The sequence below is a fragment of the Ranitomeya imitator genome, chromosome 2, assembly GCF_032444005.1.
Source record: "Ranitomeya imitator isolate aRanImi1 chromosome 2, aRanImi1.pri, whole genome shotgun sequence".
Classification (NCBI taxonomy): Eukaryota; Metazoa; Chordata; class Amphibia; order Anura; family Dendrobatidae; genus Ranitomeya; species Ranitomeya imitator.
This window is the reverse complement of record NC_091283.1, coordinates 32,972,862-32,999,130: the sequence shown is the minus strand read 5'-3', so window position 1 is coordinate 32,999,130 and position 26,269 is coordinate 32,972,862. Positions and strand designations below refer to the sequence as shown.

Sequence of the window (26,269 nt, the reverse complement as noted above, 5' to 3'; positions counted from 1 at the left end):
TAATACCTTCACAAGCATCGTCTCCCATCTGTTAGTATGTGTCATTAGTGGTCCGGTGCCCGTCCCCTGGTTTCCCCCACACTCTCGCATTGTCCAGATTTTTCCATAACTTTGTATTATGTATTTGATCTTTGCAGATGAAGATTCGCAGATGTCAGAAGTGGAGCTAGATTATAACAATCCCGAGGAGAACCTCTGCTCAGAGACCCCAGAACAGCAGAGATTTCTGCAGATGCACTTCGACACGTTGGCTGATGATCTGGCTGCAGGTGACCATGGCGTCCAGAAGCATCAAATCTGTAGTTCATCAGGCCAGTGATTGACCATTTATCTTCACCAGGGTCCTCATGCTGTGGCTTAAAAAACAAATACTAAAACTCCCATCATGCCCTGACACCCAGACAGGGGGTCATTCCAGAGTATAGAGACCTGGTGAAAGTGTGAAGGGGCAGCCGGCATGTCTGCTGTGGTTTGTGGGGTCCGGCGCACACAGCCACACACACTTGATTTTTGCAGAAATCACAGCTGTCTTCTCCCTCTTTTGGATGAGTTCAGGGCGGCATCAGCAATGTTTCTGTTGGACATAGATGGATAGATAGAGGTAAAAAAAGGAACAGCACAACGTTTTAACTTATCTGCGGGTGCAAAGCCTTCAGGAAGCCCGTCCACCGGCTAACCTCAGTCCATAGATTCAAGCAAAAAACAGGCAGCACTCCATTGTCTTGAATATCTTGTGCAGAGTTTATTCAGACCCACTTGTCTTAATCACGACGTTTCGGCTCGAACTGAGCCTTTCTCAAGCAGTGAGTGAACCATTTATGTGCATATAAATACATTCTAAGCCATAACCGGCCTTAATTAGCCATTAGTGAACAGTATATGTGTTAATAGTTTACTTACAAAAATACTAATTAGTATCATAAAGTGCTACAGTGCATGCCTTCTGTGCTAGTGCTACTGTGTATCGTTATTCATAATATACACTTCTTACTTACGGAGCAACACCTCGGCGTTCTCTAAGCGCAACTGCGCATGTCCACTACGTCACAACACTGTGTTAGACCGCGGACCAATCAGCAATGTCGGCGCCTGCGCATTAGCGCTACATATCACCATATTGGTAGTGGCATCTCATACAAGGAGGTCAATTCTCTACTCAAGAGACAGCGCCTGCGCATACAGCGCTAAACGGCACTTAACGCCACCCTTCACTTGCCAACATTGATTCCAACTTCTGTGCGACCATAATAAACTTAAAGCTAAAGTTCTTTGTTCTCACAATATATCTTCATTTCACCGGGCTTACCATTGCCTCTATTAATTCGTGCCCTATGGACCTTTCAACGCATATAATCGCCCTGACACTACGGGCTCAACCATACAACGGCCAATGCCCGTAGGTCATACAGTCACATGCCTAGCAGCGAGTTAACCCTCTCAGGTCAGCTCGCCCCAGGCTTAGACTGTAACAGCGATAGCGTCTACGTCCCGGCATATAGACTCTACTGAAGTTAAAGTTAATAAACAACTGCTGTATAATATTTTAACTGCTTTTATTTATCAATCCGCGGTCCGACACAGTATGGGACCAAAAACAGAGGATATATATAACATTCTTCAAACTCAAATATTTATCTGTATGTCCTCCATGTCCGTAAACACTTCTCCGACAATCTTCAGCTCCCATAAGGGCATCAGACGAAATCTAGATAAAATTAGAAAAATACATTTTCGTGAATTTCACAGTATTATCTAAAATTAAAAACAAGTAGTCACATTACTGACTCATTGGGACCCACAATATCATACAACAGAGTTCATGAACATTATTAGATGATTGTATGCATTTTAAAATCTGCATTAAGTCCTCCCGGTCTCAGGGTATTAAGTTCGTAAATCCACATTAGTTCTTTTTTCTTAAGTATCAACTCCCTATCACCTCTTGTTCTCTGTATTGGAACAGCATCTATGATTTTACATTTTAGATCCTTTTCAGTGTGTTTACAATCAGCAAAGTGCTTAGGGACAGGAAGGTCCACTCTATTTTTTCTAATACTATATCTATGCTGGTTCATTCTCGTTTTGAACTTGCAAGTTGTTTCTCCAACGTACCAAAGATTACATGAGCACATATATAACATGATCCGAGCTGCAAGTAAGGAATTGTTTTATATTATATACCTTTCCCGTTTTCGGATGTACAAATGTAGGTCCCTTGAGCATATACGTACAATTAACGCAGTTCAAACAAGGGAAGCATCCATTTCTTTTACTGCCTGTAAGATATCTCTGGGTGTCTTTTCTTTTGGGACCAATATCAGATTGTATAATCATATCTTTGATATTCCTACTTCTCTTGTAGGAGTATAGTGGTGGCATTTTGAATTCTGGTATTTTTGGTAAGCATCTTCCTAACATAGTCCAGTGTTTATTGATGATGTTAGCTACTTCCCTACGACATTGTATGTGAAAAACACAGACAGGAACAATTTGCTCCTATATGATAGTCAACACCCTTGCTCAATGAAAAGATCAATTCCCCTTAGCCAACTACTTAGACTTAGGCGTATAGTGAGGGAAGAGGATACAGCTGACAGAACAATAGATCAGCTAATTAAGAAATTTTTGAATAGAGGCTACCCTAAGAGATTATTAGAAGAAACAAAAAATAAGGTTATGGGAAAAGAGAGATTGCAACTAATTTGTGGTGAATCATATGGTAGACACAGGAGAATCCAGAACAGGGTTCCTTTTGTCTCTACATATACTGAAGAAAGTAGGGAAGTAGCTAACATCATCAATAAACACTGGACTATGTTAGGAAGATGCTTACCAAAATTACCAGAATTCAAAATGCCACCACTATACTCCTACAAGAGAAGTAGGAATATCAAAGATATGATTATACAATCTGATATTGGTCCCAAAAGAAAAGACACCCAGAGATATCTTACAGGCAGTAAAAGAAATGGATGCTTCCCTTGTTTGAACTGCGTTAATTGTACGTATATGCTCAAGGGACCTACATTTGTACATCCGAAAACGGGAAAGGTATATAATATAAAACAATTCCTTACTTGCAGCTCGGATCATGTTATATATGTGCTCATGTAATCTTTGGTACGTTGGAGAAACAACTTGCAAGTTCAAAACGAGAATGAACCAGCATAGATATAGTATTAGAAAAAATAGAGTGGACCTTCCTGTCCCTAAGCACTTTGCTGATTGTAAACACACTGAAAAGGATCTAAAGTGTAAAATCATAGATGCTGTTCCAATACAGAGAACAAGAGGTGATAGGGAGTTGATACTTAAGAAAAAAGAACTAATGTGGATTTACGAACTTAATACCCTGAGACCGGGAGGACTTAATGCAGATTTTAAAATGCATACAATCATCTAATAATGTTCATGAACTCTGTTGTATGATATTGTGGGTCCCAATGAGTCAGTAATGTGACTACTTGTTTTTAATCTTAGATAATACTGTGAAATTCACGAAAATGTATTTTTCTAATTTTATCTAGATTTCGTCTGATGCCCTTATGGGAGCTGAAGATTGTCGGAGAAGTGTTTACGGACATGGAGGACATACAGATAAATATTTGAGTTTGAAGAATGTTATATATATCCTCTGTTTTTGGTCCCATACTGTGTCGGACCGCGGATTGATAAATAAAAGCAGTTAAAATATTATACAGCAGTTGTTTATTAACTTTAACTTCAGTAGAGTCTATATGCCGGGACGTAGACGCTATCGCTGTTACAGTCTAAGCCTGGGGCGAGCTGACCTGAGAGGGTTAACTCGCTGCTAGGCATGTGACTGTATGACCTACGGGCATTGGCCGTTGTATGGTTGAGCCCGTAGTGTCAGGGCGATTATATGCGTTGAAAGGTCCATAGGGCACGAATTAATAGAGGCAATGGTAAGCCCGGTGAAATGAAGATATATTGTGAGAACAAAGAACTTTAGCTTTAAGTTTATTATGGTCGCACAGAAGTTGGAATCAATGTTGGCAAGTGAAGGGTGGCGTTAGGTGCCGTTTAGCGCTGTATGCGCAGGCGCTGTCTCTTGAGTAGAGAATTGACCTCCTTGTATGAGATGCCACTACCAATATGGTGATATGTAGCGCTAATGCGCAGGCGCCGACATTGCTGATTGGTCCGCGGTCTAACACACTGTTGTGACGTAGTGGACATGCGCAGTTGCGCTTAGAGAACGCCGAGGTGTTTGAAGAGGTCCTCCATTGCCAGTAAACAGCTCCGTAAGTAAGAAGTGTATATTATGAATAACGATACACAGTAGCACTAGCACAGAAGGCATGCACTGTAGAACTTTATGATACTAATTAGTATTTTTGTAAGTAAACTATTAACACATATACTGTTCACTAATGGCTAATTAAGGCCGGTTATGGCTTAGAATGTATTTATATGCACACAAATGGTTCACTCACTGCTTGAGAAAGGCTCAGTTCGAGCCGAAACGTCGTGATTAAGACATGTGGGTCTGAATAAACTCTGCACAAGATATTCAAGACAATGGAGTGCTGCCTGTTTTTTGCTTGAATATATATATATATTTATATAATTTTTTTTTTTTTTTTTAGATTTATATATATGGGAAGCCAGCGCTGCTTGTGGTCAGCACGCAATACGTAAAGTGCACATATTGATTTCTAAGTGTATTTCAAAATGAGACCTTTAGCAAACACTTGATCGCTTCTTTGAGCTGCCACGTCACGGCATTCTCATAATGGCGCAGTCCTACTCTACGTTTTTTATATTCGCTGTGCCATTACGGCCTTCTAGATGTATTAAAAGTGAGACCACATTAAATGCACACGTACCTGAAGCGTTTCTGAATCACTCCCATGGCGCCAGAAAGGGCAAGCGCAGAGCTGTATGAGCTCTTTTTATGAGGTACAAATTGTTTTTCGCCCCTGTTGTTTTTTCCTTGCATTTTTTTTTCTTTTGCCTTACAAATATAGAATTAAGCAATGTTTTGGGGGTATTTTTGTATTTATTTTTTTTCTTTTTCAATCTTTGTGTTCACACCTCATCTGTGTAGGGTTTTTGTTTTTCTGTAAGTTATTTAAATCCTAAGGGACCCCCAGCAATCCAGGGAACAAGGTACTACAGAGCCCTAACTTGAGGTCGGGCATGCGGAGTGCTGCAGTCTGCTTTGTCTGTTAGTCCCATAGAGAATGAAAAGAGCAGCGGTCGGGCATGCGGAGCGCTGCACTCTACTTTGTCAATTAGTCCCCTAGAGCAGAGGTCCCCAACTCCAGTCCTCAAGGCCCACCAACAGGTCATGTTTTCAGGATTTCCTTTACATTGCACAGGTGATGCAATTATTACCTGGGCAAGACTAAGGAAATCCTGAAAACATGACATGTTGGTGGGCCTTGAGGACTGGAGTTGGGGACCTCTGCCCTAGAGAATGAATGGAGTGGAGGTCGGGCATGCGGAGCGCTGCACTCTGCTTTGTCTGTTAGTCCCCTAGAGAGTGAATGGAGCGGAGGTCGGGCATGCGGAGCGCTGCACTCTGCTTTGTCTGTTAGTCCCCTAGAGAATGAATGGAGTGGAGGTCGGGCATGCGGAGCGCTGCACTCTGCTTTGTCTGTTAGTCTCCTAGAGAATGAATGGAGCGGAGGTCGGGCATGCGGAGCGCTACACTCTGCTTTGTCTGTTAGTCCCCTAGAGAATGAATGCAGCAGAGGTCGGACATGCGGAGCGCTGCACTCTGCTTTGTCCGTCAGTCCCATAGGGAATGAACAGAGCGGCGGTCGGGCATGCGGAGTGCTGCACTCTGCTTTGTCCGTCAGTCCCATAGGGAATGAACAGAGCGGCGGTCGGGCATGCGGAGTGCTGCACTCTGCTTTGTCTGTTAGTCCCCTAGAGAATGAATGGAGCGGAGGTCGGGCATGCGGAGTGCTGCACTCTGCTTTGTCTGTTAGTCCCCTAGAGAATGAATGGAGCGGAGGTCGGGCATGCAGAGTGCTGCACTCTGCTTTGTCCGTCAGTCCCATAGAGAATGAATGGAGCGGCGGTCTTGGGCATGCGGAGTGCTGCACTCTGCTTTGTCCGTCAGTCCCATAGGGAATGAACAGAGCGGCGGTCGGGCATGCGGAGTGCTGCACTCTGCTTTGTCTGTTAGTCCCCTAGAGAATGAATGGAGCGGCGGTCGGGCATGCGGAGTGCTGCACTCTGCTTTGTCCGTCAGTCCCATAGGGAATGAACAGAGCGGCGGTCGGGCATGCGGAGTGCTGCACTCTGCTTTGTCTGTTAGTCCCCTAGAGAATGAATGGAGCGGAGGTCGGGCATGCGGAGTGCTGCACTCTGCTTTGTCCGTCAGTCCCATAGAGAATGAATGGAGCGGAGGTCGGGCATGCGGAGCGCTGCACTCTGCTTTGTCCGTCAGTCCCATAGGGAATGAACGGAGCGGAGGTCGGGCATGCGGAGCGCTGCACTCTGCTTTGTCTGTTAGTCCCCTAGAGAATGAACAGAGCGGCGGTCGGGCATGCTCACCACTGTTCCACACAAGATGGTGGCCCTGCAGCTCCTTGTTCTTGGAGGGACTTAATATTCTTTTATATAATAATCCTGCGTCTTCTGTGCAGAGAAGTTCAACCATGAAGAATGAAAAAGGTGACACTGCGTGATCAAATAAGATTGTTCTTTATTAAGGGTAATTAGTCCATGGATGCAGGGGAGCAGGTGCAGCAGCGGACGACAGCCGTTTCGCGTCGATCTGACTCTTCATCGGTCCTCGTACCTGCTGCATCCATGGACTAATTACCCTTAATAAAGACGATTGTTATTTGACCTCGCAGTGCCACCTCTTTCATTCTTCACGGTTGGATTTCTGCGACGCGGCTCGATTCCAGTGCAGCATCTGTGATCGTGAAGCCTAGAACCTGCCGGTCCGCCGATGGGGCCTTCTAAGGTTTGGAACGCGTTTCTTGGTGCTGGTAATTTTCTCACTTCAACAATTCATATGTGCAGAGAAGTTCGACAACTCGCTGAAAGATCTGCAGCCGGATGAGGACGATGAGACGCTGAACCCGCGCCTGAGCTTCTCTTCTCGATTCTTATCCCGGAGCCTCAGGATGAACCGGTAAGTAACGCATCCGATTCTGCCGGTCACAGCAGCTACTTCAGGTTACGGCATCTCTTAATGGCGTTCTCCTTTTATTCTACAGGACTGGATTTAGCCTTGCACCCGGCAGCCCCCAGATGGCGACAGCAGTGGGCTCAGAAACCAAAGACGACCCGGCGCGATCTCAGCCGACACCGGATGTAAGAGGATGAATTTGGGTCCTAATATCGATGTTATTACGGATGAGTCCACTTCTGTGTTTGTTTTTTTGTTTTCTTTACCTTCACAATTAGATATTTTAAAGGGTTGTCTAGGTAGTGATATTTTTTCTAAAATATTGGAGGGGGGAATATACATCTAGTGGGTGCAGCTCTGCAACCAGTGATTGCCTGCAGCGGTCACGCGACTCTGTGACTGGACTTATGAAGCAGGAAACTGGACAGCAGCAGAACATGAGTGGGTTGAGTGTTGCTATAGTCTCTCCAGCACAGTGATTGACTTCAAGACTGTCCATGTGAGGTCACCGCTGCAGTCAAACATCAGAGACTCAGTAAGGAATGCTCGTATGGTTTTTTTTTAAATTACTTTTAACACTAAACAGCCTGTGGGCAGAAATCTGGTGAAATCGTCAACACCCTTTAAGTGTGTGTGTGTGTGTGTGTGTGTGTGTGTGTATATATATATATATATATATATATATATATATATATATATATTTTGTTGTATTATTTTATCTTTTATGGGAGACACCTGAAGAAAAGGCAACAGAAAGGAGAGAGTCTGAAAAAAATGCCGGTAAGTCCCCCTGTGGGTTTATCCACAGCTTCCTTAGATCCTTAGGCTGGTGGGAAATTTTAGCATCTAAATTAGATCAGAAATAAAAATCATCATTGTAATGCCTCTGTTTGGGGAAAAAAAATATATATATTAGGCAATTATCGGACGATTCTTGCAGGTTTGTGCTTACGGGTCACATCGTCCGCACGTACCGGTAATGTCTGCCGTGCATCGGCTGCAGTGTTGACTTAAATCCGGGACTAGGATGCACAGACTGGCAGACCCAGAGCGAGAATACAAATTTTGCACGTAAAATTATGATGATTCCCTCCTCGTATTTTCCATTTTTCAGAGTTGAGAACAAAGGTTGCGATGTTCGGTGTTCCTGGTCTCATTGAACACTGGTGGGGGGAGGCTCCTGCTGCAGAGTATTGCCTTGCACCAAGATGGACAGGACGGAAAGTAGGACAGGGGGGGGACAGGTCTAGAATTTGTTACAAATTTTTTAGAGAGATTAAAGAAAAAGGGAAAAATTATGAAAAATGTTGGGATTATATTCTTTTTTTTGTTTGTTTGTTTATACTTGCACTTTTTTTCTTCTTCTGATTTTCATTGTTGTTCGCCTGCTTTTAGGTTTGCACCTATTTTTTATTTATTTTTTTGGTTCAATTTTCAGTTTGTCCAGAAATCACAAATTCCATGTCCAGTGTGCAAAAAATTCAAGTAAGCGAGAAGGCGTCCTCCTCCAGATCCTCGTTCCCCGGCTGTTGGCTGAATAAGCAGAAATGCAGCAGAAACCGATCTTACATGGAGGCCACTGCTAGTTTCAAGGCGAAAATATTTCGTAGCGTATCGATGGGAGAAAGCCTCAATGGGGGTCAAGCAGAAGAGCATCGGCAGCTGTCTCACATGTCCCGGCCGCTGTCTAGTAACGACTTACACTCTCTAGAGCAGAACAAGTTTCTTCCCGCGGAGGACGACCCCCATAAGCCTCTTTCCTCTGCTTCTTCTTACGAGCAGATCCCATCCTTACACCAAGAGAGAGTAAAGTCTTCAGTCCTCTCCACCAACCCGGTAAGTGATAAGCTGCTAATGCCGCCGCCGTCCACCTACGGATTTATCCCTCGCCTGAAGAAAAAGGCCAAATCTGTCAATAACCTATCGAAGACGTCAAAAAGGGAGGAGATAAGGCCAAAAGGTGGAGATGTCCGAAAGAACGTCCCTAACCTGGAAATGCAGAAAAGAAGAAGCTCCTCATCGGTCAATCAGCCACCGGAGATCCAGGACTTCCCTAGAAGAGCGTCCATAGCAGAACTTCCAAGCCATGGAAGTGCCAGTCTCCATACAAGCAGCCTGGTCATTGGAGAGGCCAACGACACAAGAAGTGGCCCGTCTTCTCCAGATGCGGCTTCATGTGGCTGTCCTGGAGAACAAGGTAAAGAAGCACGACTCCAGCTAAAAACTTTAGGATCCCTCCTCCTCTGTTCCCCTTGTCAAACTCAGAGTGTAAAAAGCCATGCCACCGCGACAAGGTGTGCCCAATCAAGATGGTTCCTAACTCTAGTCAGTCACCACGCTATGTGCCAGCAGGCCTCAAAAAAGATGGACCTGGGCCTGACTGTCTCACACCAGCCAATGGAAAGCTATATCGACAAGATGCAAAACTCAAACGTGTGGGACATAGTGAGGTGGGTTACCAGAGTTAGGGGCCATCCTGACTGGGGCACGCCTATGTTGTCTACATGTGCTATTACTATTTACTGCAGGGTGTTCCCTCATTGTTTTTTTTATCCCCGGTTTCATCTGGGTAAAATTGCAAAGCGCTTGTGAAAACTAGGAACGTTGCATTTTACCTCTCGATCCTAAGAACAGAAGGATTTTTTATTTCGTAGCTTACTGATTGCTGCCTAGGTTATCGGCCACCTCCGAGGTTTAGTAGTGGTGGACAGTTTTTTAGGCAAGAATCTCTCGTTTGTAAGCGCTGCTCTGAAACTGTGGAGGAGTTTTATGCTCCTAGAAAAAGACAAAACTTTTTATTTTCTCCTACGCCTCATTGGGGGACACAGGACCATGGGTGTTATGCTGCTGCCACTAGGAGGACACTAAGTAAACAAAAGATTAACTCCTCCTCTGCAGTATACACCCCTTCACTGGCTACAATTTCACCAGTTCTTGCTTAGTGTCTGTAGGAGGCACTTGGGTCTGTTTTCAGACCCCCACTTTCTTGTTTTTAATTTTTATTTTAATTCTTGATTTTAATTTTACCCAACGGAGTGAAGGGGGCGACGGGTCCTTTTTTTATAGGGCCCGCTCTCCCCCGAACCAACAACAGGCGAGCACGGCGAGTATTCCTCCCCGTCCCTCTCCTGCGACGTCTGGGGCAAATTATTGCTGGGGCATCGGTTCCATCTTTGGTCCCGATTTCCTCCCACTACCTCCCTCCCTGCAGCGAGCACATAGAGCCCTGCTCTCATGTACCTCTCCGGGGCACGACAGAGGAAGATCCACAAAGCCCCAAGACAAACCCCTTTTTGGGGATGAGGACGCATCAGGGGCCTCTCCATCCCCCCATCCAGGGTGCATGGATTGAGTGCGCACCCTCACAGGACAGGAGGTCCTGCAACGCTGTGAGTATACAATCTCTCTGCGCCCCCACTCTGCGGCAGCGATGCGGTCCGGGTCCCTGGGGAGAGGCGCCGTCAGCCACGGTCAGCGGTGGTAAGCAGCGCTCCGTCGCGGCCGCCGCCGCGCATCGCCGGGCAGGCCAGAAATTTAGTCCCCGGCTTTTCAGCCGGAGTAGGCTGCAGTGGGCAGATCCCTCCCACGACCGTAACCCCGCCCCCTATTTTGGCGCTTCTCGTCTGGGACGAGAGGCGCCCTGCAGATCTCGGGGGCCATATTGCTCTACCTCCCTGCAAGCTCTCCAGAACCGCCACGGCTAATTCCTCCCCGGGGACACAGGCACAGGACCGTGGGTAAGCTGCTTCAAGAAAGCTTAACCCTTTCCCTGTGTATACTGCCCGCTCTGTCTCCAAAGACACTATGTCTCAATCCAAGGAGACTAAAAAGGGAAACAAGAAGCACACAGTATTTTTCACTGTATGTGCCACTTGCAATGCGGCCCTGCCCCGAGCTCACACTAGTGTGTGCGGATTGTGTCCCGGCCTCTGTGCAGCCGCCTCCCGCTGATGCCGCCGCCGACCCTGTGGAGCCTAGTCTCCCTGAGTGGGCAGCTTCTCTGTCACGATCTATGGATTTTCTAGTCAGGGCGGTTGATTCCCTCCGGGGCCCCCCTTCAGGTCAGTCCACGGTGGATACGGGCGACGGTACGGATCCGCCCACCAGCAGGGGGCGCACGCTATCTCCTCTTTCTCAGGGTTCCAGAAAACGGGCCCATGTTTCTTCCCCTGACCACGGGCCAGCTGGTTTTTTAGCATCGGCGACCTCTGCGTACCGGTCCCCTTCCCCATACAACCCGAACGACTCTGAATATGAGTCCGACGATTCTTACGTTCAGGATTTCTCCCCCTCCCAAGAGACACTCGACTCTCTCATTGAGGCGGTTAACCAGACCCTGAAGGTGACCGAGGAATCCGTGTCTACACCCGAACACGTGGTGTCGTTCAAAAAGACTAAACGTGTCCAAAAGTTTTTTGTCACCCATCCGGAGTTCAAAGAAATTGTACAAAAACATAGAGATCGCCCCGATAAACGTTTCATGGGTCAAAAACCCATAGAGGCCAAATATCCTTTTTCTCAGGACCTAATCAAGGACTGGCTGCAGTCCCCTTCTGTCGACCCTGCTGTGTCACATCTCGCTTCCAAAACCATCCTGTCCCTGTCAGACGGCTCCTCTGTTAAGAACCCCTCTGACCGCCAGATTGATTATCTGGCTCGCTCCGTCTTCGAGGCCACAGGAGCTTACCTCTTTCCCTCCTTCACTGCCTCTTGGGTGGCTAGGGCTATGTCCGCTTGGGCCGAGACGCTTTCCTCGACCATGCAAGCTAGAGACCTTCCTCCTGAAGCGGTCCACCTGGCTAACCAGATAGCCCAGGCTGGGGACTTTGTAGTTAATGCCTCAATAGACGCAGCCAATTGCGCGGCACAAGCAGCCGCGAATGCAATCTCCATCAGAAGAGCCCTGTGGCTCAGGGAATGGCGAGCAGATTCGGCCTCCAAGCGCTCCTTGACATCTCTGCCCTACCAGGCGGGTCGTTTGTTTGGTGAAAAACTAGACCAAATCATCTCGGTCGCCACCGGGGAAAAAAGTAAATTTCTTCCCCAGCAAAAGACTACCCGGCCGTTTCGGTATCAACAACCCCGATTTTGGCCCTTTCGCAGCAATACCAACTGGTCTACTGCACCCTCCACCTCCGCATCAGGGCAAGGCACACGCGGCGGCCGAGGCTCCCAGGTCTCTTACAGACCTAACCGTAAGTGGAAATCCAGACCGAGACCTCCCGGGTCTAAGGGATCCACATCCCATAGATCCTCCACGCAATGACTCTTTGCGGCTTCCAGGGTAGGAAGGCGTTTACTTTTGTTCCGCCAGGCCTGGCTCTCAGTTGTTTCCGACGAGTGGGTCAGGGAACTGGTATCCACCGGATACAAAATAGAATTCTCTTCTCCCCCGCCCCCCCCCCCCCCCGACGCGCTTCTTCCAGTCTTGCCCTCCAAAATCAAGGACAACAGCTCTTCTTCAAGCCATACGGGCACTTCAAGGGGACGGAGTCATCATTCCAGTTCCCCCAGACCAAAGGTTCAAAGGGTTCTACTCGAACCTATTCGTGGTCCCAAAGAAGGACGGATCGCTCCGTCCGATCCTGGACCTAAAACTGTTAAACAAATTTGTAAAGTCCGTCACTTCAGGATGGAATCCCTCCGATCGGTAGTCGCGTCTATGGAAAAAGGAGAATTCCTCGCGTCCATAGACATCAAGGATCCTTACCTCCACATCCCAATCTTTCCTCCGCATCAAAAGTTCCTACGCTTCGCGTGTCGCAGAGAGCACTTCCAATTTGTGGCCTTGCCTTTCGGCCTCGCCACCGCCCTCAGGGTCTTCACGAAGGTCATGGCGGCTGCCATGGCCATTCTTCATTCCAGGGGAGTGGTGGTACTTCCGTACCTGGAAGACCTACTAATAAAAGGTCCTTCTTACCCAGCCTGCGAAGAGTCCGTCGCTCTCACGGTGGATACTCTTTCTCGCCTGTGTTGGAAGATAAACTTCGAGAAATCCTCTCCGATTCCGGCCCAGCAGATTACCTTCCTTGGAATGACTCTGGACACTTCTCGCGGTCTGGTCATCCTCCCTCAAGACAAGGCCTTGGCCTTGCAGCAGGGAGCCCAAAGTCTTTCCCATCCAGTCTCCCACTCCATCCAGTTCAGCATGCGCGTTCTCGGGCGGATGGTAGCTGCCATGGAAGCGGTTCCATTCGCGCAATTTCACCTCCGTCCTCTTCAGCATGCGCTTCTGTCGGCGTGGGACCGCAATCCGTCCTCCCTCGACCGCCGCTTCATCCTGTCCCCATGGGTCAGAAAGACCCTCAGGTGGTGGATGTTGAAGTCCTCCCTAAGCCAGGGAAGATCCTTTCTCCCTGTGCAGTGGTTGGTGGTGACCACCGATGCCAGCCTCATAGGCTGGGGGGCGGTTTTCAACCAACACACAGCTCAGGGGCGGTGGTCCTCTCGAGTGTCTCGCCTTCCCATCAATCTCCTGGAGATACGAGCTATCAGATTAGCATTGTTTCAGTTTCATCACCTTCTGGCGGGTCACTCAGTCAGAATCCAGTCCGACAATGCCACGGCTGTGGCGTACATCAATCGTCAGGGGGGAACCCGCAGCAAGATGGCTATGCTCGAGGTGTCCCACATTCTGCACTGGGCGGAATCCAATCATTCGCCCATCTCGGCGATCCACATTCTGGGTGTGGAGAATTGGGCGGCGGACTTCCTCAGCCGCCAGGGCCTCGCCTCGGGCGAGTAGTCTCTTCACCCGGAGGTTTTTCAGCAGATCTGTCTTCGCTGGGGGACTCCGGATGTGGATCTCATGGCATCCAGGTTGAACAACAAGGTTCCACAGTTCTTTGCTCGGTCACTCAATCCACGGGCCATCGGAGTAGACGCCCTGGTCTTGCCTTGGCACCAGTTCAGTCTCCCGTACATTTTTCCTCCTCTTCCCCTGCTGCCCAGGGTCATCAAGAAGATCAGGGCAGAGGGGGTACCAGTGATCCTTGTCGCGCCGAACTGGCCGCGCCGGGCAAGGTACGCGGAACTGGTTCAGCTGGTCGCCGACGCCCCCTGGCGTCTTCCAGATCGCGTGGATCTTCTCTCACAGGGCCCCATTTACCACCAGAACTCAGTGGCCCTGTCTTTGACGGCCTGGCCGTTGAATCCTGGATTTTAGGCGAAGCGGGTTTCACTCCCGAGGTGTCTTCACCATGATCAGGGCTAGGAAACCTGTTTCCACGCGCTGTTACCACCGTACCTGGCGAATTTTCTTCTCATGGTGCGATGCACAGGGGAGATCCCCTTTGGTATTTTCCATCCCTGCCATACTAGAATTTCTTCAGTCTGGACTAGTCGGAACTTGCCCTTAGCTCTCTAAAGGGTCAAGTTTCGGCATTGTCAGTCCTTTTCCAGCGAAAGATTGCCAATAGATTGCCAGTGAAGACTTTTTTCCAGGGAGTCTCCCACGTGGCGCCTCCCTACAAAATGCCCTTGGATCCGTGGGATCTTAATTTAGTTCTCGGAGCTCTCCAGGAGACTCCCATCGAACCGCTACAGGACGTGTCCCTGACTTTCCTCTCCTGTAAAGTAGTGTTCCTAGTGGCTATTACGTCCATCAGGCGGGTTTCGGAGTTGGCTGCACTCTCCCGCTTTTCTGCCCAAGGTCGTCTCTTCTTTCCACCTCAATGAGATTGTTCTGCCGTCGTTCTGTCCGGCTCCGGTCCACCGCATTGAGAAGGCTCTGCACTCTCTTGATGTGGTGAGAGCTCTTCGTCGGTACATCTCGCGGACGGCTCCCTTCCGCACGTCTGATGCCCTTTTTGTTCTTCCAGAGGGGCCAAGGAAGGGTTCTCCCGCTTCCAAAGCTACTATTGCTAAATGGATTCGGTCGGCCATTGAAGAATCCTATCGTGTCAAAGGTGTTCCTATCCCAGCTGGGATCAAGGTCCATTCTACCCGGTCGGTGGGCGCCTCGTGGGCCATTCGGCACCAGGCAAACATTACCACATTCATTCATTCATTCATTCATTCTCTCTCTTCTGCAGACGCCGCCCTTGGCAGGCGTATTCTGCAAACGGCAGTTCCTTAGCCGTAAGCAAGTGGTACATGGGGTATTAGCATATTGCTCCCCACCCAGGGACTGCTTTTGTACGTCCCATGGTCCTGTGTCCCCCAATGAGGCATAGGAGAAAAGGAGATTTTTGTGTACTCACCGTAAAATCTTTTTCTCCGAGCCAATCATTGGGGGACACAGCAACCCACCCTGTTAGCCTGTTTGGCTTGTTGTTACTTCTTGGTTTTTGACATAGTTTGTCATTTGTTCATGCTCCTACTGCTTTACTACCGAACTGGTGAAATTGTAGCCAGTGAAGGGGTGTATACTGCAGAGGAGGAGTTAATCTTTTGTTTACTTAGTGTCCTCCTAGTGGCAGCAGCATAACACCCATGGTCCTGTGTCCCCCAATGATTGACTCGGAGAAAAAGATTTTACGGTGAGTACACAAAAATCTCATTTTAATTTTTTTTAAACCTCTTTAAATGAATAATACATACGAGTTGCACCTGGAGAACCCCTTTAATCAGGGCTTGAACTTAGGTTTATACAAGTTGATACATGCCATTCAGAATCCTAAATAATAATTTGCCTCTGGCCTTTGTCAGATGTGGAGGTCCTGGTGAGTCGGTGTGAGCAGGTAGTTGAGGAGCTTCACGGCGTCTTCCAAAAGACCCTACAGACCTACAAAGAGGTAAGTACTAGAATGTGTTTCTATGGGAAGACCGCCTCGTCTAAAAGCCCATTTCTCACTGCATGTGGAAGGTCGTCTCGGAGGTTTGCTGTGTCTTGTACATCCATATACATTTGCTTCCCATTCTGAGTTTGAGGATGTCATCCAAAGAAAATGGAAGCACCCAGACAAGACCTTCTTCTCTTGTGCTAAGCATTCATATCCACTGCATCACCTTCAGGAAGAGATTATTTCCATTTGTTGCCAAGTCCCAGCAGTGGTTCCTCTTGGATTTCCTTCCTAGTTTTTCATCTGTCCAAGATGGCTACTAATCCCATGGTGGATGCAGCCTTAAGTGGAAAACCTAAGAGGTCACTGCATTGAATCCTTTACCAGGTCTTTCTTTGAGACAACATTCTTGGCTTTTGGGCAGAATTCTTCTGTGAACTCCACCAGGGTGCGCTTTCTGCCACAACACACAAAAAGACTGAAGATCAGTTCTCTTATACTGACAAGTTGCCCTTTTGTGCAACTTATCTCCTGCGCCTCGTCTACTGTGGTTCCCACCTGCAGATCTGCCTTTGTCAAACTCCTGTCGGCAGGCCAAGCTTAGCAGAGCTCTCTAACAGCTGGATCTTTTTGAAGGTTCCGTTCTTTTCTGGCCCATATGAACGAGAATTATATCTGAAGCGTCAAGCTAGAGTTATTTACTCCAGACCAGGACCAGTCTCTTTGGCCCTTCCGGGATAAAACAGACTCCTCTTCTAGTCTTTTCACAGCTTTGCGAACCCTCAGTCCTCTCAGAACAGTCAGTCGGAAGCAAATAAGAAAGATTCTATTTATTTTCCTCTCCCATCCATACCTGAAAAGGTGATTATTCCCTTACCACCAGGCCAAGGATTTATGGTTTTTTTTTAACTGGCCACAGATCATTATTCTCTCTTCCTGGTCCCCCACCAAGATAAGGTGGTGCTTAGTTCAACCTCCATGCTTACTGTCTATTGTGATTTTTCCTCTTCCACTTAAATGAGGTTACAGTCTTGCCCTTTTTCTGCCCATCTCATCCTTTTGAACATTCCTAATACCATCCCTTTTGGACACGCTCTTCGTTGTTCCTAAAGATTTGTGAAATGGTCTTGTTGGCCTCCAAGACCAAGCCTTTGAAGATTTATTTGGTTTAATTGGTAACGTTTACCAACATCCTAACGGAAAGCCCCCAGTCTGTGTCACGGCACATTGTACCAGACCGTTGCAGGCTTCCTGTGCTATGCGTTATTCAGGCTCTGTTCTCCAAGTGTGCAAGGTGGTGGTTGCAGGCCGAAGTGGATTAGACATCCTTAATTGTTCTCTTCCTCTTCCCCCAACCCCCCACCTTCGTCCCTTCATCCTTCTGCTCTTCTTAACTCCTTCCTCTGTTCCTACCCCATTTCCCTTCTTCGATTTCTTTCCCTACCTCCTTCCTCCTTTGATGGAAATATATATATCATGAAGATCTCACTTGCATGTATACTCCTTTATAATCATATACAGTTAGGGCCAGAAATATTTGGACAGTGACACAAGTTTTGTTATTTTAGCTGTTTACAAAAACATGTTCAGAAATACAATTATATATATAATATGGGCTGAAAGTGCACACTCCCAGCTGCAATATGATAGTTTCCACATCCAAATCGGAGAAAGGGTTTAGGAATCATAGCTCTGTAATGCATAGCGTCCTCTTTTTCAAGGGACCAAAAGTAATTGGACAATGGACTCTAAGGGCTACAATTAACTCTAAAGGCGTCTCCCTCATTAACCTGTAATCAATGAAGTAGTTAAAAGGTCAGGGGTGGATTCCAGGTGTGTGGTTTTGCATTTGGAAGCTGTTGCTGTGAGCAGACAACATGCGGTCAAAGGAACTCTCAATTGAGGTGAAGCAGAACATCCTGAGGCTGAAAAAAAAGAAAAAATCCATCAGAGAGATAGCAGACATGCTTGGAGTAGCAAAATCAACAGTTGGGTACATTCTGAGAAAAAAGGAATTGACTGGTGAGCTTGGGAACTCAAAAAGGCCTGGGCGTCCACGGATGACAACAGTGGTGGATGATCGCCGCATACTTAATTTGGTGAAGAAGAACCCGTTCACAACATCAACTGAAGTCCAGAACACTCTCAGTGAAGTAGGTGTATCTGTCTCTAAGTCAACAGTAAAGAGAAGACTCCATGACAGTAAATACAAAGGGTTCACATCTAGATGCAAACCATTCATCAATACCAAAAATAGACAGGCCAGAGTTAAATTTGCAGAAAAACACCTCAAGAAGCCAGCTCAGTTCTGGAAAAGTATTCTATGGACAGATGAGACAAAGATCAACCTGTACCAGAATGATGGGAAGAAAAAAGTTTGGAGAAGAAAGGGAACGGCACATGATCCAAGGCACACCACATCCTCTGTAAAACATGGTGGAGGCAACGTGATGGCATGGGCATGCATGGCTTTCAATGGCACTGGGTCACTTGTGTTTATTGATGACATAAGAGCAGACAAGAGTAGCCGGATGAATTCTGAAGTGTACCGGGATATACTTTCAGCCCAGATTCAGCCAAATGCTGCAAAGTTGATTGGACGGCGCTTCATAGTACAGATGGACAATGACCCCAAGCATACAGCCAAAGCTACCCAGGAGTTCATGAGTGCCAAAAAGTGGAACATTCTGCAATGGCCAAGTCAATCTCCAGATCTAAACCCAATTGAGCATGCATTTCACTTGCTCAAATCCAGACTTAAGACGGAAAGACCCACAAACAAGCAAGACCTGAAGGCTGCGGCTGTAAAGGCCTGGCAAAGCATTAAGAAGGAGGAAACCCAGCGTTTGGTGATGTCCATGGGTTCCAGACTTAAGTCAGTGATTGCCTCCAAAGGATTTGCAACAAAATATTGAAAATAAAAATATTTTGTTTGGGTTATGTTTATTTGTCCAATTACTTTTGACCTCCTAAAATTTGTAGTGTTTGTAAAGAAATGTGTACAATTCCTACATTTTCTATCACATATTTTTGTTCAACCCTTCAAATTAAACGTTACAATCTGCACTTGAATTCTGTTGTAGAGGTTTCATTTCAAATCCAATGTGGTGGCATGCAGAGCCCAACTCGCGAAAATTGTGTCACTGTCCAAATATTTCTGGCCCTAACTGTATACTCATATAAACGCAAATATATCTATAAACTGCTACCTCAACCCTCGACCTACTGTCTCCTTCCCCATAATCCTGTAGAATGTAAGTCCGCAAGGGCAGGGTCCTCGCCCCTCTGTATCAGTCTGTCATTGTTAGTTTTGTTTACTGTAAGTGATATTTGTATTTTGATGTAATCCCTTCTCATGTACAGCACAATGGAATTAATGGTGCTATATAAATAAATAATAATTCTCAGCTAGTTTATAATCATTTGCTCAACTTGACCATATGAGCTAGGCCAGATGGTTCCTCTGTACTTTCCAGACACCCAAAAACCGGAACAGCACCAGATGTATTAAGTGATGATCAGATGTCTCAACTTTGTCCTTCTTCTCTTCCCATCCCTTCTGTCTCCTCTTCCCAAGCCCGCCTTCCTTATCCTTCTCCTCTTTCCGAGCCTGCTTTATCTTTCTACTACTTATCTTTCTACTCTCAGTAGGTTTCTTTTTCTCCTATTCCTCCAATGCATAGTGATCTAACTTGGTGCCTGCTGGAATGGTATAGCCTGGTAGGCATGACAGTGGGCTCTTTTACAATAACGAGAATAGGATTTTATGATGAGAACTCAAAAGATCCACAAGCTGCAGCTTGTACAGAGCAGTGCGAGATATTGGTAATGGCAGGGAGGACTGACTCTGAGAAGCTGTCAGGTTAAGTGGGTTGAGACGGCGTTTAAACTTTTTTTTTTTTATTAAAGGATTATGTAATATACGTGGACTTGATATCTGAATTATAAATTATACAGCCATTCTGACATGGACCTGGTGAGGCTGGGTTATTTATTCTGAAAATCTAAGAGCTAAATAATGTATGTAGGTTATATTGTGAAATTTGGGGACATACCTGCTTTAGCCACAACTGTATTTTTATCCAATTTTATTCATCCAGGTTGAAGGCTGTGGTGGTTCCCATGAAGAGAAGTCTCGTCTAAGAGCTTTGTTCTTTGACGCCTTCAATTACATGCAAAGTGAAATGGACTTGGTGGGAGTCGGGCAGAGAAACCCTTGTACAAGTGAGTCCTCGAGCCACGAGAGGAGCTCCTCCACCCCAACCCTGCAGTTACTGGAGCACTACTCAGACATGATGCTGCAGCTCATGAGGGAGAAGATCAGCGGCCAGTGAACCCTGCGTCTGGAGGGCAGAAGCCCCTCATCCATCCCGTCATGGGGTTGCACATTTTTGCAGAGTTTAACAGTATTTGGTACTTTTGCACTTTGGTTCTGTATATATTGTACTGGACAACAAACCTAATACGAAGAAGACACGCAAGCTCAGGTTTGTCCTCTGTAAGGTTGCAGATTCTGACCTACCAAGACATTGCTTGAGCAGATTGACGGTTGACTTCTGAGCCGGGGATAATCCTTACAACAGGTCCCCTATGTTCTATAACGGCGGCTCGTTCCTTCCTGTCGTAATGTCTTTCTGTATGTGTGTAATATAGGACGGCTTTTATAACCATGTAAAAAAAAAAAAAGATTCTAGTATAAATGTTTTATAGCTTCCACGCCAGAGGAACAGACGAGAACTTTTTGTTATTGTGCGAGAATTTTGTATTTTCTCCTCTTGTTTGTATCCGTCTTTGTTGTGCTGTTGATAATAAATCACAGGTTAAAAAAAAGCTGAATTTTTCCTTCAGTGATTTCTTATTCCTGGATGGCAGACGTTCGCAGAACCTGCTGGGCACTTTGGAGTTTAGGAGGTGTTTTTTGAAGGGATTGCCCTCTTTCAACAAACTTCTGCCTGCAGGCTCAGACCTAAGTCTAAATTATCAAATTAGTGTTGCCTCATAATATTCAGAAATCAAACAAATGTATATAAAACAATAACTGTTTTGTTGAGGAACACAATAAAAATTAAAAGATTCCAGAAGCAATGAAAGCTAGGTGAGGCCGACGAGGCACAAAACACTGATGATAAAACAACGCAAGGGGTAGCCACCAAAATGCAGAATATTACCAAGGAATGATAACTCGGTATGCATGTGCACATTTGTATACCCACAATTAACTACAATGTAATTCTGAAAGTTAATCTATAGAAATTTGCTGCAATGTAATACACAACATTAAATCAATAGAAAAGAGAAAAAGATGTATTTGTCAGATATATCCCCCCAAAAAACAATGTGCCTCCACTTCCGTCCCAAAACTTTCTCAAGTCCCTATGTCACAAGCTCGTAGTTTTTGCAACTTCCATACAAATGGATGGAAAGGGCCACGTACGCGCAGCCACCTAACGTGGCCCCATTCTTATGTAGATAAAATATAGGCTATGGGAAGAACCTTTTTAATGGGGTAATCCACTTTTATCAAAGTTCTCATGGAGCTGCTTGTGTGCTCTTCCATAGTCCTTTAGGGTGGAACATCAATTGACGACAAGTGTTACCCTTCTACTATTTGGGCTGCTTCTGCCTGCAATTACCCTTCTGACATCAAACGATACACTCCGCAAACATCCAGGGGACCCAGGCAGACATTGAATTGAATAGACCTCCAGCCGGCCAGTGCTGGATCCTCAGGGGTGCTAGAAGATGAGGATGCCTCAGTTTATTGTTTTAAGACCATCCATGATTTGAGATCATTTTTTTTGTGAGACGGCCATTTCCAGTGGGCCTATATTTTTGAGATCTTGTGAGGGACAAAAGTATTTCTATATATGAAATTTAATGTAAATTTTAAAACCATCACCAGTTGGCACCATGTGGACAGCGAAAGCAAAATACTCACCTGTCACTGCAGGTCCCTGCCAATCTTCCGCTTGCTCCTTAAGCTGCTGCTTCCGTCTTCTCTTCATCGGGGCTTCAGGTGCCAACTAGACCTTGATTCATGATGAGATCATCATTGCCTCATGTGGAGCAACGTGACCATGTTTGGAGATGCAGATTTTGACGTCATAATGTGTATCAAGGGTCTTGTTGGTAATGGAAGCCCCAGTGAAAAGAAGAATGGAGCTTAAGGATCAATTAGAGGATTAATGGGTATCTGTGATATTGGCAGGTAAGAATATCTTTTTATTTTTAACCCTAGGGGTCAGGAAACCTCAGCATCAAAAACTATTTTTTCAGGAAATTGAGGCACTTAACTGCTATCACATCATTTTGATGCAAATAATTTTTCGGCCGAATTTGACCAATTCTGAAAAAAATCAACTTTTGGCAAGTTAACTCCTCTCTAACTCTTAACCTCAGACAGGAGCTATTTTTCATAAAATGATACCTAGATAATTTTGGACTTATGCCTTCAAAAACAAAGACGTATACAGTGATTCGTGATCCTACTAAAACCAACAGTCTTCATGATGAACCTTATTAATCAGTTATTTTACGATGACCTGGTGGAACGATCCTGCATCCTCGCTTTGACCATAAAATTTCTACGATTACTATTTATTTTCTTTCACAGAATTTTAACTTTCGTTGTAGGGCTGATTTTACGTCTTTATTTTTTAAGCTGTAGATCAGTGGGTTCATCATGGGGGCAATGGCCGTGTTAAACAGAGAGAAGACTAAGTTGGAACCCATGTTCTTCCCGGAAACTGTTACGATATATTGTAAGACGATAGAAGAATAGAAGGTCACAACTACCGTGATATGTGAGGAACATGTGTAGAAAGCTTTACGTCTGCCGGCACTTGAGCTTATTCTTAAAATGCATGCGATAATAAAAACATAGGAAGTTATTGTCAGGAATAGTAATATAAACATGTTTACATTGCCAAAAATAAGAATGTAAAGGTCCAAAGTAGAAGTGTCACTACACGTGATTTCGCGGATGGGCAAAACGTCACAAAAATAATGATCGATTTCCTTGGAAATGTAACAAGTGAACCTTGAAATGAACACAAGAGTAGGAACCATCTCTATGAACCCAAAACCCCAACTGATCGACGCCAGCAGACCGCAGAGTCTCCAACTCATGACTGTGTGGTAATGTAGAGGCCTACAGATGGCTACGTAGCGATCAAAACTCATGGCGGCCAAAATAGAGATCTCGTTACTGGTTAATGAGCAGAAAATATATGCCTGGCTCATACAGGCAAAGTTAGAAATCATGTGGTTTTGTGTTATGAAGGCGACAAAAATGTGTAGCGTTGTAGTGGAGTTGGATATATCGATCACGGACAAGTTGGAGAGGAAGAAGTACATGGGCGTGTGAAGGTGGAGATCAAAGCAGACCAGAAGTATAATGGTCAAGTTTCCAATAAGAGACATGAGATAGATGAGAAGAACCAGAAAGAAGAGGAAAACTTGTAGTTCAGGAACATCTGAGACTCCTTTAAGTATAAAGCCTTCTATCGTTGTCTGGTTCATGGAACTCATTGATGGTCTTGGGTTTTCTTTACTGTAAATGTATAAATACCTGTGTTCAACACATCTGTATGAATTCATAGTCAAGATAAGTTATTTGATTTGCGCTGTCCTGTTCTGGCGTCCAGTACTTTGTCACAGCCGATCTTCACTTTTGCACCCGGCATCCTCGAACTCTGTCCTTCAGATCCTTTAGCACTTACTAGGTCCTGGGACATCATGACGGGACAAACCTCACACAACATTATTTATTCACAGGACCTAGTAAGTGTAGGAGGCAGCCAAGATGATGGCCATTGAGGTTTAGCGCAGAAGTGAGATGAAAACCTGCTGCCACAGATGTTTGGACAAGACGCAGGACCAGGCCAGCGGGATCAAATTGCTCATCTCGAATAGCAATATAACATTTGGACTATAATCTTTTTTTCCACAGCTTTGCTACTTCTTCCTGGCCTTGAGTTGAATGTTTGTACAGGCATAAGATTGCCGTTAGAGATAGGTGAATCTTTTAATATTTAAATTTGCCAGCGATGTCAAAATTTTCCCCAGAACTGACTGTGCCCTTACCGTCGTAACTCAAAAGAAATATTTAATTTCAAGAATGTGCAAAATCCTAGAAGACTGTAATAAACATGTATAATGCGTGACATGGCGGCTACTGGATAATAATAATAATAATAATCTTTATTTTTATATAGCGCTAACATATTCCGCAGCGCTTTACAGTTTGCACACATTATCATCACTAATGCAAAGTAGTCACTTACCTGCTGTAATATTGTACAGGATGAAGTAAAATAATGTAAGACGTGAACTAGAAGTAATGTAGGGTTAAGATGTACACGGGTCGTCCCTGGTGCATCATTCACGGCAGATGCTTCTTTCTCACTGTATGCCAGCACTTATACCTTTTCCTGAGCTGCGATGAAGTCTCAAGGGCTCCGAACAAGAAGTGAAACAAAGTAAGAAGTAAACTTGTAGAGTAACTAAGCCAAAGGAAATGAACAGGAATATAAGTTGTTGAACGTGTAGGAGCGTGTTCACACTGACCATTAAACAGAAACAAAATGAACATATACCCAGCTATAAATAATAGAGCAATAGTGCATATAAATAACTTGGGGTACTTGGTAAACACTGTTTTTGATTAAAAAAAAAAGTCATCCCACTAGATATGCCTAATCGGGATGATGCTAATCTCTAGTACTAATACCTTACCATGTGTTAAAAATTACTGGAGCACCCCCAGACGCAGGGCCGCGGGGTACTCGGTACCGGTCCTCTCAGTCTCAGTGCTGGGGTTGTCACGGTGGCTGAACCCGGTCCGTGACCCTGCTAAGGGGCGTCCAGTGAAAGGTTGATGAAAGTTTGTCAAGGGTTTGTGACGCCACCTGTGGTATTCGGTCAGGATGACCGACGCTGCTTGGGGTCCACTGGGGTGGTGTTATGGCAGCTGGATGGTATACCTTCCCACGGGTGAAGTATATCCCCAGGACTTCCCAGTAAAGTAAAGATGGTGATGATGCGAGGTGCGGTTAATAACGAGGACACAGGGTTGCAGTCTCTTTACCTTTTTACTGAAGACTTCGGGATCCGCAATCCAGAGCACTGCTAACTTGCCTGGCTGAGTCCGGCCGGTGCGAAGGCACATCCAGAGTTCCCTTTGCAGGTGGAAATCAGTGCCTACCAACTAGCGCCTGTGTGTTGTAGTCCTTCCCTGCTGAGCATTCGGGATAGTCCTCACAACTTTCGTATTCGTTCGTTCTTTCTCTCTCTCCGTCCCCCAGTTTATCTGGATAGGACGCACCCATTTGACGGGAAGGCCTGGAGTTATTCTGGGACATTAGAGACGCCCCTCTCCCACAATTGCCCCCTATGTCTGCTTAGGTGATTTAAGGCAGACAGCCAACCTATAATCAACTGTCCTGCCGCTGTTTGAAGTAATGCTTGAAGTCTGTTACTTCCTCGGTGTTCCGGACACCGGCTACGCACCTCAGTAGGATGTTGCCGATCTCGGGGCACAACTCCTACTGGTTTATCTCCTTTGTGCTGCAATCTCGTTTCTCACTTCTCCACAAACTACTTCGCTTCGTGTCCTTCCTTAGGATGCCGCCGCAAGGTAGTGCAGGCGCTGCTCCGTAACGTTCTGTCCTTTCTGCTAGGTACCTGCCAGGAACCCACCCCTGACAGGTCCTACCTGGAGCTCTCCCAGGCTGCGTTCTCTCTGACTTCCTATCCAACCCCCAGTTTTACCAGAGTGTGAGGAGTGGCCTAATACATAGAGCCTTTTGCTCCCCCTGGTGGCCGGAGTGTGAAGTGTAATGTGTGACTGTGATACCTGGTCAGGTGAACTCCTTTAGTGCAATCAGACATAACATCACTCCCGTTAGTTGCAGAGCGACATTATTGCAACGACCAGGACTCTGGGGCGCTGCATTACCTCATTGTGAATAAGGACCGAGCAGCAGCGGGGAAGCTATATAAACATAATGTCCAGTTCAAATAAATGGAGGCCAAGTATCCACTTATTCACATTGAATTCATTTTTGACACATGGTAAGTGTCCCGATTCCACCACTGACAGGGTCCTAAGGACGATGTGAATTACAGCTCTGCTGCCCTATGGGATCGAGGGATGGCAGATCTGTCAGGATTGTGAGTGATCGCTCTACCACCCTATCTAAGGCCTCTTTCACACTTCCGTCTGTACAGGTCCGTCGCAATGCGTCAGGCCGACGGACGTTGTGAAAGTTTTGCATGACGTGGGCAGCGGATGCAGTTTTTCGAAGCATCCACTGCCCATTCTGCAGTCTAGGGAGAAGGAGGTGGAGTTTTGGCCACGCATGCGCGGTCGAAAATGGCGGACGTGACGGACAAAAAAAACATTCACTTGAACTTTTTTTGTGACGAC

The 26,269-nt window shown here is 46.0% G+C and overlaps 1 protein-coding gene across 1 annotated transcript in view; it reads left to right on the top strand.

Moving 5' to 3' along the window:
• The window catches only part of WDR62 (WD repeat domain 62), a 78,495-nt gene extending 57,833 nt beyond the window's left edge, over window positions 1-20,662 (top strand). Inside the window, exons 25-31 of the mRNA XM_069746423.1 lie at window positions 138-269; window positions 7,009-7,120; window positions 7,206-7,302; window positions 7,849-7,897; window positions 8,556-9,314; window positions 15,767-15,852; window positions 19,941-20,662. Of these exons, the coding sequence (XP_069602524.1) occupies window positions 138-269; window positions 7,009-7,120; window positions 7,206-7,302; window positions 7,849-7,897; window positions 8,556-9,314; window positions 15,767-15,852; window positions 19,941-20,174 (1,469 nt within the window). The 3' untranslated portion in view covers window positions 20,175-20,662. The remainder of the gene's footprint in view (window positions 1-137; window positions 270-7,008; window positions 7,121-7,205; window positions 7,303-7,848; window positions 7,898-8,555; window positions 9,315-15,766; window positions 15,853-19,940) is intronic.
• Window positions 20,663-26,269: the final 5,607 nt, after the last annotated feature.